General features: G+C 37.0%; 1 protein-coding gene across 1 annotated transcript in view; it reads right to left on the minus strand.

Moving 5' to 3' along the window:
• Window positions 1-15,535, minus strand: part of DNAJC13 (DnaJ heat shock protein family (Hsp40) member C13) — a 125,460-nt gene that overhangs the window by 102,046 nt on the left and 7,879 nt on the right. The window contains exon 2 of the mRNA XM_075546931.1: window positions 8,318-8,398. Coding sequence (XP_075403046.1) covers window positions 8,318-8,385 — 68 coding nt within the window. The 5' untranslated portion in view covers window positions 8,386-8,398. The remainder of the gene's footprint in view (window positions 1-8,317; window positions 8,399-15,535) is intronic.

Genomic DNA, 15,535 nt, shown 5'->3' on the forward strand with positions numbered 1-15,535 from the left:
CACAATTAAATCATAGTTCACAAGTGGGGAAAGCAGCAAGCACAGAAGACAAGTTCTTTTGCTAATCAAGGAAGCTACACTGGTGATGAATGAACCTGTACTAAGATAGCTGTAAGCCAAAGGATGCACAATGAAAACATACAGAGATAACAGAAATGGGTCATATGATGATGCTATAAGGGACTACATAGGGATGTTACCTTTAATTTAAGCAGATGAATAAAATATTAATTTACATAGTATTTATTAATTTTAATAAAATCAATATATTACAGAATATTTTGTGAACATTAGGGAGAAGTTTATAACATGCATAAAAATGTGCAGTCTCTTAAAATGGGTTCTAAATCCCTAAAATCACTTAAAGTGTGGTGTATAAAGACATGCTTCCGCAAATGATTTGAGAATGATGATGGCAACAGAGGTACAAATGTGCTCGACACAATGGATGTATGGTATGTATGGATTGCAATAAGGGTTGTATAAGCTCCCAATAAAATGATTTTTTTAAAGAACAAAGAAAATGTTCTAAAAAACAAAAAACAAACAAAAAAGATGTTTCCAGAGAGGAAGTCAGCTAGCAACTCAGAAACAATAGAGAAGCTTTCATGATGGCCATTAGAACATAGGTTTTACATTAGAATATACTGAAAAATAGTTAAGATTTAGGCTACATAAATGAATATAAAAACTCAAATTCACTCTCACTGCCATAGAGTCAATGTTGAGTCACTGTGGTATCTAGTGTGTTTCCAAGATGACTGTAACTGTTTACTGGAGTAAAAAGCCCAGTCTTTCTCCGAAGCTGATGATGATTTTGAACTGTCAACTATGTGGATCACAGTCAACAGGTAACCACAATATCACCAGGGATCCCATAAATATTATGAAATACCTAATATGTATGAGCAAAAGAAACAAGTAACTATGTTAAATGTAGGCACTTTCGGGGAGAAGTTGAAAGCTCTAAGATAATATACATCGAATACTATAAAACATTATTCAAAGAAATGAAAGATCTAAATAAATGTTGGAATGCCTGGGAAGTACAGACTGCATGGCCGACTACTAAACACAAGGTTGGAGGGTTTCAGTCTACTCAGAGGCACCCTAGCAGTCTACTTCCAAAAGAACCAGCCACTGGAAATTCTACTGTGTAGAGCTCCACTCTGACACACATGGGGTCACCATGAGTGGGAATCAACTCAACAGCAAATGGTTTTAAATAAACGGAAAGATTGCCTTTGCTCAATAAGTGGACTTGATAGATGGGGCTATTCCCCAAACTGATTGACAGAGTTAATGTCCGTTTTTTTAAGTGGAAATCAACAAGTTGACCCTAAATTCATATAGAAATGTATGGGACTCAGAATAATCAAAACAATTTTGAAACAAAACAAACAGAGGACTTAGCCTTCTTGATTTCAAATCTTACTACAGGTCTATAGTAATCAGGTCTGTATGATATGAGTATACAGATATATTGATTAAGGAAATAAAACTGAGACAAAGCCAAGGGAAAAAGGCAGTCTTTGTAAAGAACAAATGGAGCTAAGACAACTGATATCCCCATACAAAAGAATGAAGTTTGGTTCATATCTCAACCCATTAACTCAAAATTCACTCAAATAATCATAAACTATAAAGCTCTTTTTAAATCTTAATTTCATTTTCCCTTATATATGTGAAATATGAAACTCTAAAGATCTTTAAAATATGCCTTGTAGTAAGTCTGTGAGAACTTGCTAGGCAATGATTTCTTAGATATGGCATTGAAACCACAAGGAACAAAAAAAAGATGAAGGTAGACTTTTATCAAAACTTAAAACATTGTAATTCAAAACATACTGTGAGGAAAGTTAAAAGATAATCCGAATAAAAGAAAAGGTTTGCAAATCTATAAAAATAACTCATGAAACTGAACAAAAGGCAAATACACCAAATTCAAAATGCATAAATGATTTGAAAGGCATTTCTCCAAAGAAGATAACCAAATGGTCATAAACCACATGAAATGATTATCATTAATAATCAGGGAAATGATAGTCAAAACCACAGTGAGACACTAGTTAATACCCAATCCTATTAAAACCCTATTGTTGGCAAGTAGACAGCGATTTGGAGACACCCTCTGGGACACCAAACTGACACACTCACAAATTAAATGGCATGGAGTTGATGCTACTGTGTAGTGACCCTAAAGGACAAGGTAGAACTAACTGCCTGTGAGATTCTGGGGCTATAACCCTTTGGGAGTGGAAAGACATCTTTCTCTTCGACAGGGCACAAAACTGCTTCAAAGGCTGTAAATATTTATGAAAGCAGCCTGATATATCCACATCATATAAAATACTTGGTGGTTCCAATCACTCTACCACCAGGGCTCCCTAACAGCTATTGTTGTTAGGCACCACTGAGTAGGTGTGAACAAATCACAACAACACAGAACACAGAACTGCCTGGTTCTGCATGTCTTCACAATTGAGCCCATTGTTGGTGCTACTGTGTTAATCCAATACCAGGGTCTTCTTTTGTGATGCCCTTCTACTTTACAAGTATGATTTCCTTTTGTAGGGAGTCATCTCTCCAGATAACATGTCCAAAGTGAGACAAGCCTCACCATAGATTCCCCCCGCCCCCCAGACTTCCTTATTCTACATCCAACATTCACATGTATATACATCAATTGAAAAGGTCAGGGCATGAATTAGGTACACTTTAGTCTTCAAAGTGACATCCTTGCCCTTCAACACTTTGAAGAAATCTTATTTGATCGCTTAACTGCTACTTCCATGAGCACTGACAAAATAATCCAAGCAAAATAAAATCCTTAACCATTTAATTTTTTTCTCCATTTAGCATGGTACTAATTGGCTCAGTTGTGAGGATTTTTTTCTTTACATTAAATGGTAATCCACATTGAAAGCTCCAAACTTTATCATCATCAAGTACTTCAGTCCTACTCAATTTCAGCAAAAGTAGTGTCATCTGTATATTACCAGTTGTTAATAAGCTTTCCTTCAGTCTGATGACCCATTCTTCGTATAGTTCATACTCTTGAATTATTTTCTCAGCACACAGATTAAGTATGGGGTTAGAACACAACTCTGATGTACGCTTTTCCTGATTTTCAAACTCCTCAGGATTCCTTCATTCTGTTCAATACTCTTGATCAGGGGTGCTCACACCGTTTCAGCATGCGAGCTACTTAAACAATGATCCAGTCAAAATGATCTACCAACTACAAAAATGCAAAACATTTATTTATTTATTCATAAATGCATTCAGAACTCTTTATATGTACAATGTATGTTTATGTTCCTTCCATAACCACAAGAATCCATATTGCACAACACAATACAATTAACTATGTACATTTGTTGGCATTAACTGAGTTTACTCTGGTGAGTTACACAGAATGGAATGAGCCAGGGATGCATAGTCCGGACAGTAGCTGCTGACAGCCAGCCTCAAGCACACTTGGACCTAATGGTCTTTATGTGAGAAAAGGCTGACTCACATAAATAAGTAGAGCCAAATAATGCAGTCAAGGAGGTAGCACATTTTCTCATGTTTGGGTATTTTCCCTCTGCCAGTAACTTCCAGAACTGTTCATGCACTCTGGACTTCAGCTGGATGTTGGCTTGCAGTGTCAGAATCTCCCATTCTGTATGAAAGTGATAACGTTTTCTCTTTTTACTTTGTTCTAGCTCCCCCACTCATTCTAATGCCCTTGGTTACATTTAAGAGAGAGAAAAAAAACAAGGTCTAAAAATTGGCGTTAACTTAGCTTCAGTTTTGCTGCACTTAGCGCAGTTGTTTGCACATGCATTTGACACCTAAGATTGCATCTGCTTGGCTGCGCTGTGTATCACTTAAGTGATGGTACTGATGACAGACTTACGTCTATTTTTTTAATGCCATGCTATCTACCCACACTACATTTGTGATCGACTCGCAGATCATGATTGTCATATTGAGCACTCCTGCTCTTGACTCATGTACAGGTTCCACAAAAACACAATGACGCCTCCTAGAATTCTCATTCTGCATTCTGTGGGCTCACCTTTCTTTGGAATGGATACCAATATAGATCTTTCAGTTTTTTGGCCAGGCAACTGTCTCTCATATTTCTTGGCATAGGTGCATTAGTACTTCATCAGTTTGCTTAAACATTTCAACTGGTATTACATCAATCCGAGAGCCTTCCTTTTCACTAATACCTTCAATTTAGGATGGGCTTCTTCCTTCAAAACCATACACACTTGATCATATGCTATCTCTCAAAATGGCTGAATGCTGACTAGTTCTTTTTGGTATACTGACTGTATTCTTCCCATCTTTTTTTTTGGACACTTCCTGTGTTTTCATGCCCTTGCCCATAAACTCTTTAATATCGCAGTTCGAGGCTTGAATTTTTTCTTCAGTTTTTCAACTTATGCTGTGATTGTTCATTTCTGGTTTTCTAACTCCAGGCCTTTGCATATTTTATTATATACTTTGTCTTCTTGAGTTGCCCTGAAATTTTCTGTTCAGCTCTTAGATATCATCGTTTATTCTATGTGCTTTATTATGATTAGGAGTAAGTTTCAGAGTCTCTTCTGAGGTCCATGCTGATCTTTTTAATGCACCATGTGTGATGTATGTTCTTGATACTCTTCTCTAGCTGGCCGAGTCTTCACTCATTAGTTCAGGGAGCCAAATCTATTCTTGGTATTTTCTCAAAATTCAGGTGGGACATGGTTGTATTTTGGGTCACATAGATTTTTTTCTTCAACTTCAGCTTGAACATTATGAGCAACTGAAGGTCTGCTCCACAGTCAGCCCCTGGCCTTATTTTAGCTGGTGAGTTTCAGCTTTTCCATCATCTCTTTCTACAGATGAAGTCAATTTGACTTTTATCTGTGCATTCTATCTAGGGAAATCTATGTGTACAAGTCACTATTGTTGAAAAAAAGTGGCGATGAGGAAGTCTTGGTTTTGCAAAATCCTACTGTGCAATCTCCAGTTTTGTGTCTATCACAAAGGCCACATTTTCCAATTACCATTCCTTATGTTTCCAACTTTGTCATTCCAATTACCAATAATTATGAATGAATTTTTATTGTTAATTGGCAGAATTCTTCCATTTATCATTACTAGCTTTAGTGGTTGGTGCCTATATCTGATTAACGGTTGCACTGACTGACCTTCCTTGTAAGCACATATACATTATCCAATCACAGGTAGTGTTGTATGTTAGCTCTTGAGATGTTCTTTTTGACAAGGAATGTAATGCCATTCCTCTTGAGTTTGCCATTCCCGACATAGTAAGCCATATGATTATCTGATTCAGAAGGTCTATTAGCAGTCCATGTCAACTCCCTGATGTCTAGGATATCAATCTTTATGCGTTTCATTTGTTTCTGACAGCTTCTAATTCTCCTAGATTCATACTTCATACATTCCACATTCTCATTTTTAATAGATGTTTCTTCTCATCTTTGTCATGCCCCAACAGCAAATGACGATCACAAAAGCTTTACTCCATCCAAGTCATTAAGGTTGACTTTACTTTGAGAAGCCAGCTCTTCCTGTTATATTTTGAGAGCCCTCCAACCTGAGCAGCTCACCTTTTCGTACTATATGTGACAATGTTCTGTTGCTACTCATGAGATTTTTCAGTATGTAATAATGTGTTGCTGCTATTCATACAGTTTTCAGTGGCTACTTCCTCAGAAGTAGACAACCTATCTGTTCTTGGTAGTCTACTCTTAGTCAAGAAGGCTCGGCTGAAATCTGTTCACTTTGGGACACTCTGGTGGTATCTGAAATACCAGTGACAGAAAGCTTCCAACATCAGCAACTAGTAAGCCACCACATTAGGACAAAATGATAGGCAAGTATTGATTAATAAGCACTCAAAACAAACTAACTCACTGATTGTTAATGATCAATTAAGATGACTGGCATAGTAGGCTATGGGCTCGGCTGCCAACTCTAAGGCCAGCAGTTCAAAAACACCAGTTATTTTGTAGGAGAGAAGACTAAGTCTCAGAAACCCACAAGGGCAGTTCTACCCTATCCCATAGGCTGCTCTAAGATTTATCCACTAGGATAGCAAGAGACCATCAGACTTGTAACTGAAGACAGAAACTGAGCCATTAGGGCAAAATATTGCAGTCACTTTGGAAAGAGTGTGGCTTTAGTCAAATAGTTAAAGACTTGCTATATGACCCATCAATTCCAACTCATCAGTATATGTCAAATAGCAATGAATATACAACCCTCCCCATACTTGTAAACCAATAGGAATAGCAGCATTACTTCAAATAACCAAACTGTAAAAGCAACACATGTCCACTAACTGATGGATAAACAAAACGTAGTATATCCTCCACATGATAGGATGTTATTTGCAATAAAAATAATGAAGTATTGATCACTGTCACAAGATAGATGAATCTTGAAATATATATTACTAAGTGAAAGAAGCAAGTCAAAAAGATTACATTTGGTTTTTTTCCATTTTTATCAGTGGAATAGCAAAAGTCAGGTGATGGGAAAGAGAGGTCACTAATTACTATGAAGTTTCTTTTTGGGTAACAAAAACTCTAAAAATAATTAATGATGGTTGTACAAGTCTGTGAATATATTAAAACCCAATGAATTCTTTTCCAAAAGTTAGATTTTTATGATATGCAAATTGTATCTAAAAATGCAATAAAACCCAAACCAAGTTTCAAAATATGCATCAGAGAGGAAAATAATTGCACTAAATGTTCAGAAATAGTTCTCTAAATTTTACAAAGAAAAGGGGGAAGGGAAAGGCTGCCTTAAACCATAGTCACTAATCTTTTAGAACATTAAAAAAACCCAGATGACTACAATTACTTAAAAGCTCACAAAGCAGAAAGTACATTTTTGTAATTGATGCATCTGTGTGCTCTAATACATTAAAAACAGAAGTTGCATTCTGATGAGCAGAGCAATATATAACTAGGGATACAACATTTTTTAAGGCTGACTTAGAGAATTAAAGAGACCCATACTACCCTATGTAGGCCATTTTTTCCCCTCTCACTTGGCTCAATGAAATTAACTGGAGAAAAATATTAGAAACTTGTACTCTATAAGGTAACAATGATGCTCCTAAGTCAGGCACTTCCACCACTGCATTATTAAAAAGGAACAGACAAGCACTCAAATATTTCAAAATTATAGTTTGCTAAAGAAAACCAGAAATACAGTAAATTCAGGTATTTGGTCATCCTAATAAGCCACTACACTCTCTACTTCCTAAAAATTTTAAAGTTAAGAGTAAGAGCAAAAATCATTTGCCTTGTGTACTTGTCTTGATTTACCAATCATAAAGCCTAATTTGGAATTAAGTAGCCCCATATCTGTCATAACGTAAGACACTTATTTACTCATGACCACTCCAATGGACTTAACTTTCTTGAACAGTGTTCCACAAGGAGCCATTCATTGAACACTCAATGTACTGAAGACATAATTTACAATCCTTTACATACTCCATATCACTTCATTTAATGCTTGCAGCAATCTGAGGAGCAGGAACTACCATACATTTTCCAAAGACTAAGAAAGCCTGGTAGTGTTGTGGGTTAGGTATTAAGCTGGTAGCATCACTGTTGACTATTCAAACCCAACAGTTACTCAGCAGAGGAGGGTGGGACTATCTGCTCCTGTAGAGATCTACACTCCCAGAAAACCTTTAAAGGATAGCTATGAGTCAGAACGGACTCAATGGCAGTGCATTTGGTTTGGGGGTGGGGGGAATTGGTTTCCATACAAAGCAGAAGCGCCTATACCTCTGTCAGATTAGCAACTATTTAAAAATGTTATTACCTTATCTCAAAAAAAAAAAAGGTGAAATGCAACTTTTCAATTTCATTTCAGACCTAAAGAAAGACAAAACACTTCACAGTGTTAATGTCCTATTTCCTGATAGTTATAAATCAAAATGAAAATGTGTGGATTTCACACACGCTAGTCATTGGGCAATATAGTTGGGGCATTAGTATTATTGTTGCTAATCCGTTATTAAACAGAATCAAAAAAGTAATTGCTACTTTTAGTTTTTACCAAACTCTTCCCAAGACAGATATAGAAAACCAGAAATATCAAAAGAAAAGTGAGCGATTATTTAATGCTCATTTTAAATGTAGCATCTGCATTTAAGCCAAGTACATACTCTTTTCAGAACAGAAGGGCAGAACAGCTTTAGTGCGTTGTCCGGTAGGTACTACAGCAGTAATATGTAAAGAAGTGCTTTATAGGAAAAAAGAAAACCAAAGTAAAAAGGAATACTTACTTTCCCCTCCATGAATGTTTTGTTGTATAAAAACATGCCAAATCTTTATTTTCCCTAATTATGTTCATGTTGTGCTGAAACCTGAAAGAAAAAATATAGGTAAATTTAATATAGGAGTATATTCTTAGAATTTCCCCCCAAATCTTCTATGTCAAACATGTAATGCTGGTCATGGATTGAATTGTCCTGCACCCTCCTTGGCTGGACCATGATGTTCAGTAGTCTGTTATGTAATGATTTGACTTCCATGCGTACACTTGAGTTTTTCCCATAGAGCTGTCATTGTAAGCTTTGTTCAACAACACAAGTTTCTGTGACATTTTTCCAGAGCAGGAAACAAAATTTCAGTCACAGGCTGTTTTCTTAAATCAGCCATCACAAAAATCGAGGCTTGATGCCTTTATGAAGAAATTCACTCTGACCAGAGAGAACCTTCCCAGGCAATGGCACTGAGTGGACTAACTCATAGTGAGTTGCTCGATGCTTGCCTAGCAAGAAAAAATTCCGTTGTTTTTTTTTTGGGGGGGGGGGGCGGGGGCTGGTGTTATCCACTCATAGTGCTCACTGTAAAGTATAACCAGCTCTACAAGAACAAAAATAGTTTGCAAAAAGGGACTCAATTCTTCTATCTATCATAACCCTTGTTGCTGTTATTGTTTGGGTACCCCTCATAGATGGAAAATCTTAGCATGAGAGACATTGTCTTAGCTATTTGGTGCTGCTACAATAGAAATACTGTGAGCAGAGGCTTTTAATAATTTATTTATAAGTATCAAAGGCAAGCAGTCTGAATTCAGGGTGTCAGAGGAAAGGCTTTCTCTGTAGCTCCAGGGGAAGGTTTTTGTCTCTCCTCAACATCTATGGGCCTGGCATTCGTTTTCATAATTGTGTCTGTTTAGTTCATTCACAAAGGCCCCCACCCCAAGGGTACAACAATGCCTGGCACAAAATAGGTGCTGAGCAAAATAATATGAATGCAGCAATTCCATGGGCCAATTCTGATGATCTAACATGTCTTCTTAAATAAGATTTTCTGACCTAAGAAAGTTTCATTAATTCATACTTAAAAGAAATATTGAACTAGATGTTTTGTGTAAATTTTTGCCAAAAATTTTTAAATTAAAACAAAAAGCAACTATAAGCTGAGACTCTTATTGTTCCATCTCATAGTCACCCTATCTACAACAGAATGAAACACTGTCTAGTCCCGTGTTATCTTCACCACTGTTCCTACACCTAAGCCACAGTATCAATCCATCTCATCAACGGACTTACTCTACTTTACCAGGATTGACTCTCTAACTTTACCAAGCATAATATCCAAGAATGTGTCTCCAGATATGGTAGTTACATAAGTGTAGGGATAGAGTGTAGCCTGTCAGTCAGGTCACAGCCTGGTAGTGGCTCATTGTGGGAGTGGCCTTCTCATTAGGAGGGCCATGGGAACCTACCCCCTTCTCCCTGCCTTCACCTTCCTTCTGGGAGACTCTGGTTGCTGCCAGAACCCTGGATATGCATCCAGAACCATTGGATCCTGGCTGCAAAAGTCTCAAAAGGGATTTATGGACCAGTATAAAACTTAGGGACTTGAGTTGGTCTGGGCTGGGATGTTTTATCGATATGTAATTCTTAATATAAAGCTCTTTCTAACATATATATGAGTATCACTGGATTTCTCTAGTCAATCGGACTTACACACTTGATAACAAATTCAAAGTATGTGAGAGAAAGTTTCACTATCTGTGTTAGTCTGGGTTGACTAGAGAAACAAATCCGCAGGCACTCAAATATATGTATTAAAAAGAGCTTTAAATACAGAATAATTGTACATTAAGGAAACATCCCAGCCCACATCAATTCCATAAGTCTGATATTAGCCCACATGTCTGATGTCAATCTATAAAATCCTCTTCAGACTCAGAAAACACATGCAATGATGCTGAATGCAGGAAGATCACAGGCCAGTGAGTGGGAAGTCTTGTGGATCCAGTGGTGGTGTAAGCATCTCAGTGCTAGCAGGGGTCTCTTGGTGGCTTCTCCAGCTCCAGGCACTAGCGTAGCTCCATGTCTTGTCAATTGCAATGTCTCCCAGGGAGTGAGTTTACGTCCTGCATCCAGCAAGCTACTTATCTCCTTAGCACCTCCAAATGAGGTTATCAGGCTAAACTCCTCCCCTTCACTCTTAATCCTCTCAAATTGACAACAGATTATATAACTACCACACCATCCTTGATTCTAGGATCATTCTGGCCATACTTCCTCCAAAACACATTTCGTTCTTCTGTCCATGGTACTTTCAATATTCTTTACCACCACCATAATTCAAATACATTGATTCTTTGCCACCTTTCACAAGCATATTTGAGGCAGCTGAAAATACTATCAGTTGGGTCAGGTGCACCTCAGTCCTCAAAGTGAAAGCTTTGCTCTGTAACACTTTAAAGACGTCTTGTGTAGCAGATTTGCTCAATGCAATAGGTCATTAGATTTGAATGCTGTGTCCATGCGTGTTGAAGATGGATCCAAGTAAAATGTAACTCATACAGGAACTATTTTTTCACTGTTTTTCAGGATGTTGTTTATTGGTCTACTTATGAGGATTTTTGCTTTCTTTACATTGAGTTGTAATCTATAAAAAGTCTGAAGTCTTTGATCTTCGTTACTAAGTGCTTAAAGTCCTCTTCCTTTTCAGCAAGCAAACTGTGTCATCTGCTTATTGCAGGTTATTAATGAATCTTCATTCAATCCTGATACCATACTTATTAGCTGTAAGATTTTGAACAAGTTTCTTAACCTTTCTAATTCGAGTTCACCTGTAACATAAGGATGTTTACGTACCAGTTTCAAGGGGCAGTGGTGTGGACTACCTGAGACAGTGCCAATAAAAGGGATAGTATAAAGGTTGGCTCAGTATAGAGTCATTTAAAATACAAACTACAATCATCTTCATAATAATTTCAAATATAAAACTTCAACATGTAGCAGTTGCTTTCAGTGTTTCTATTATTTTTGGTACTTTCAAGAGCTGACAGGCACCTGTATCTTTTAAGGTACTTTATTTGTAAAGTTGCCATTATTAAATTGCTTCATCGTCTCCCAATCTTTTACCCCCATTATTTTCCATCTTTCTAGCTTGTCCTGTATACCTAAAATTGCATTTAAAGTATCTTTGATCTTCCTAAATCCTCTTCACTTCTTATCATTACATAACTTAATATATACCACCACCAGTATTTTTACAACCTCTTATGCTCATTCGAGATAGAACTGCATTAAGAGTTAAAATATCAAATTCGGGACATCACAAGCAATTAGGCTAGGTTCACCTATTTCAATGAATTCCATTACGCCTCGCTTTTGAACAACCCGTAATGTTCACACATTCTCCAATTTACTGCTGCCATTAATGCTGACAATGCATTTAAGATCCTATGTGCACAAAATGAGAATGAGTTTTTGAAGATACATTATGATTGTAACAAAAAACAAAAGCCCACAAACCATGACCTGAGAATTCATTTAGCTGAAACCATCATCAAACTGACATTAACAAGAAAAAAAATAGGAAAAAGGGACTCATCCCCTAGGTACCCAAGGACGCGAAGGCACAGACAGCAACGTTCCGCGTTTACGCAGGCTTGGGAAAACAAACTCAGCCAAACCAAGCACTCACATGGCAAGGCATACGTAGTTACCTAATTTTACCACATACACTGACTGCAATAAAAATGTGCTGAAAAACGGACAACAGAAAAATGAGTGAAGGGAGACATCAGACAGTGTAAGACATGGAAAAATAATAATTTATAAATTATCAAAGGTTGGGTAGGGAGGGAGGGAGGGAGGGGGAAAATGAGGAGCTGATACCAAGGTTTCAAGTAGAAAGAAAATGTTTTGAGAATGATGAGGGCAACAAATGTACAAATGTGCTTGACACAGTGGATGTATGTATGGATTGTGATAAGTCATACGAACCCCCCCAAAATGATTTATTTTTTAAAAACACTTGGTTATACACGAGTACATATGGTAAATACTATGCTAATAAAAATTGGCTAAAAACAAGGATATATGTTTAAAATATGTATTTTGTATGACTAACTGTAAGCAATTTTTACACAAAAAGCAATTTCAAGAAAGCAAGAAGCTAATTTTCCCACTTTTCCTCCTTAAAGTATAAAAATATTATCTACTTTCACTATTAACCCTGCTCTCAAGTAATGACTTGAAAATGTGAATTTGCCTTGAAATATATTAAAAATTAAAGTAATAGTTAGAAAGATGTATATATATATGGTACAGTAAAATAAAATGTTAATGTGAAAAATCTTTAAAGTGGATATTCAGTGTTCTTTCAACTTCACTGCAGGTGACAATTTTTAGATGTTGAAAAACTATACTACAATATAAACAGTTGTTACATTGCGAAACCACAGTTACCAGCATGATAGAAATTCACGTGACAGGAACTAATTTGTGCCCGTACTATAGCTAGGCAAAGGCTAACTGAGTAACATATTCTACTGCTTTTTTAGACTTGGTTTTATTTGCAACTGGATTCAAAAGGCAAAGTGAATTACATATCCCAAGTTAGTGTGGTTTCCAGTAAAGGGCAAAAAATACAAGGGCTAAAGGAATATTAACTTTTACCCAGATTAAAATTCTACCACTAGACTGTTAAGTCTTAGAATGTGCTGTGCATGGAGAAAACTGTCAAATGAACTTTAACCCTGTTTTAATTTTTAATGTTCATTCTCATCTATACCGGTAACTCAAGTGCAAGTAAAAGCATTTCCTTCTAAATAAACAAATCAGTTGTCAATGTGCACAATACCCAACACAAGGAGACCTTAAAGCAGCCCTAACCCAGCATGAGGTGGGAGTCTACCTCACCTTAAGCACAACTTGTGAAGAACCCGATACCCCGAGAGGTTAAATTCTACTAGATAATAAGTAAACCAGTGGTAATAGCAAATTTCAGCTACAGTCATTATCTCCAAATAACTACCCAAAGCTTATAACATTTTAAGCTTTTGCACCAAATGCCATACCAAACAAATTTAAAAGTTTTGATTTTAAGATCCAGGCCCTACTTTCTTAATGGTATCCTTTCAAATTAGAAACTAGTTATGTACTCATTTGGAGATGGAGTGGGAAGAGAAATTCAAAATCAAACCCTAAATCTGAAGAAATGCTTTAATACCTCATAATAGTTAATCTTATTGGTCTTTTACATATATCAAATATTGAAAATGATAAATATTCCTTCACTTTTATATCACATATAGACCTAATCTGAGGAAATCATTCTTATTTCTGATTCTTACTTTGTGTTTCTCAAAATAACACTTTTTCCAAGAAAAATGTATTATTGTAACTCTCTGGCTTTCCAAAACTTAAACATCTTAAAATACTCACTTGAAACAAAAGAAATCCTTCCACTAAAGCAAGTTTGTTGTATCACTACTATTAATCAAATATCTTTAGTTTATATAGCATATTCTTGAAATTTTCTGTTTATAATATCTATTTCATTTTACCTTTGAAACATAGCTTGATTTATATAAGAACAAAGTGTACCGCTTGAATATACTCTTGTTCAGCATACAGACATCTGGTAGTGTAGAAGTTAGGAGTTGGGCTGCAACCTGCATGGTCAGTTTGAAATCACCAGTAGAGCTCCATGGGAGAGACTGGGCTTTCTGAAGTTACAGTCTTGGAAACCCACAAGGGAGTCACTATGAACCTGCACTGACTCCATGGAAGTGAGTTTGGGTTTTTTCTGTTTATGCTAAATAGATCCTAAAACACAGATGTTTAGCAGTCATATTTGAACTTGCTATTTTTGCTTCATAGTAAACACTAATGAGGGATAAGTACAATGGGAGAATGATGAGACTTCCTAAGCCAGAGGTTCTCACCCTGTGGGTCGCGACCCCTTTGGGGCCCTTTCACAGGCGTCGCCCAATGAATCAAAGTAGCAAAATTACAGTTATGAAGTAACAATGAAAATAATTTTACAGTTGGGGGACCACCACAACATGAGGAACTGTACGAAAGGGTCGCATTAGGAAGGTTGGAACCACTGTCTTAAGCCCATAGAGGTTAGCATGTCAGAAAACCACGAGGGCAACGAATTCTACTCTGTCCTACAGGATCGCTCTAAGTTGCCATCGACTCAGTGGCAATGAGTTTGTGTTTCTGAGTATAATGAGTGCAATCTGAAAAAGGTTTTATAGTAAGTATCCTACCAATCTAAACACCGTTGAGACAAGGCCTTTCAGTTGCTATTTCTCTTTCATCTAATATAAAACAGTAATAAGATATTGGTTTCCAGTTTAGCTTTGTCTAAAATGTCCCTAAAACAACTCTACCTCCCCTATTGCACTGCAGGAAGCCTTGCGGCTAAAGGATTATGCGTTGGGCTGCAATCTCGGCAGTTCAAAACCACCAGCAACTCCAAGGGAGAAAGGCAGAGCTTTCTACTCCAATATACAGTTCAGTCTCAGAAACTCACGGGGCAGTTCTACCATTCCCCTAGGGTCACTACGAGTCAGCATCAACTTGACAGCAGTGAATTTGACTTTGGATTTTTTTAAAGGAGCTTTGGTGGTGTTGTGGTTATGCATTGGGCTGTGATTCACATAGTGAGGTAGTTCAAGCACACATAGTAGTTCAAAATCACCAGCAGCTCCAGAGGAGAAAGCCTGGGCTTTCTACATGGTGAAGAGTTAGGGTCTGGGAAACCCACAGGAGTCAACTGTGAATCAGCACTGACTCGAGAGCAGTGAGTTAGTTATATAGCACCTTACATTTTACAAAACATTTTCAAATCTATTAGTTTGCCTTCACAAAGCTTATTCCACATGTAAAATTAAGCCCCCTATCTCTTAAGGTTTAGTTTTAGGGTTTGTTTTTTTGGGTGGGGAGCTACACTAAGTTTTCATAAATATTCAAAATATATTCTGTGTACTGACTAGATTTTTGAGAGAATTAACAAAAGCTGAGTAAGGAATACAAATCAGAAATCCTTGCATGAAATTTTAAATTTTAATCTAACTAGTACAGAACTGAAGGAGCCCTGTAGTCCAAAAGTTCAGCACTCAGCTGCTAACCAAAGGTTGATGGTTCAAACTCATTCACTGGATCTTCAAGAGAAAAGTCTGGCAATCTGCTCCCATACAGATCCCAGCCTGGAAAACCTCCGTCACATGAGGT

The sequence above is a fragment of the Tenrec ecaudatus genome, chromosome 4 (genome assembly GCF_050624435.1).
Source record: "Tenrec ecaudatus isolate mTenEca1 chromosome 4, mTenEca1.hap1, whole genome shotgun sequence".
Classification (NCBI taxonomy): Eukaryota; Metazoa; Chordata; class Mammalia; order Afrosoricida; family Tenrecidae; genus Tenrec; species Tenrec ecaudatus.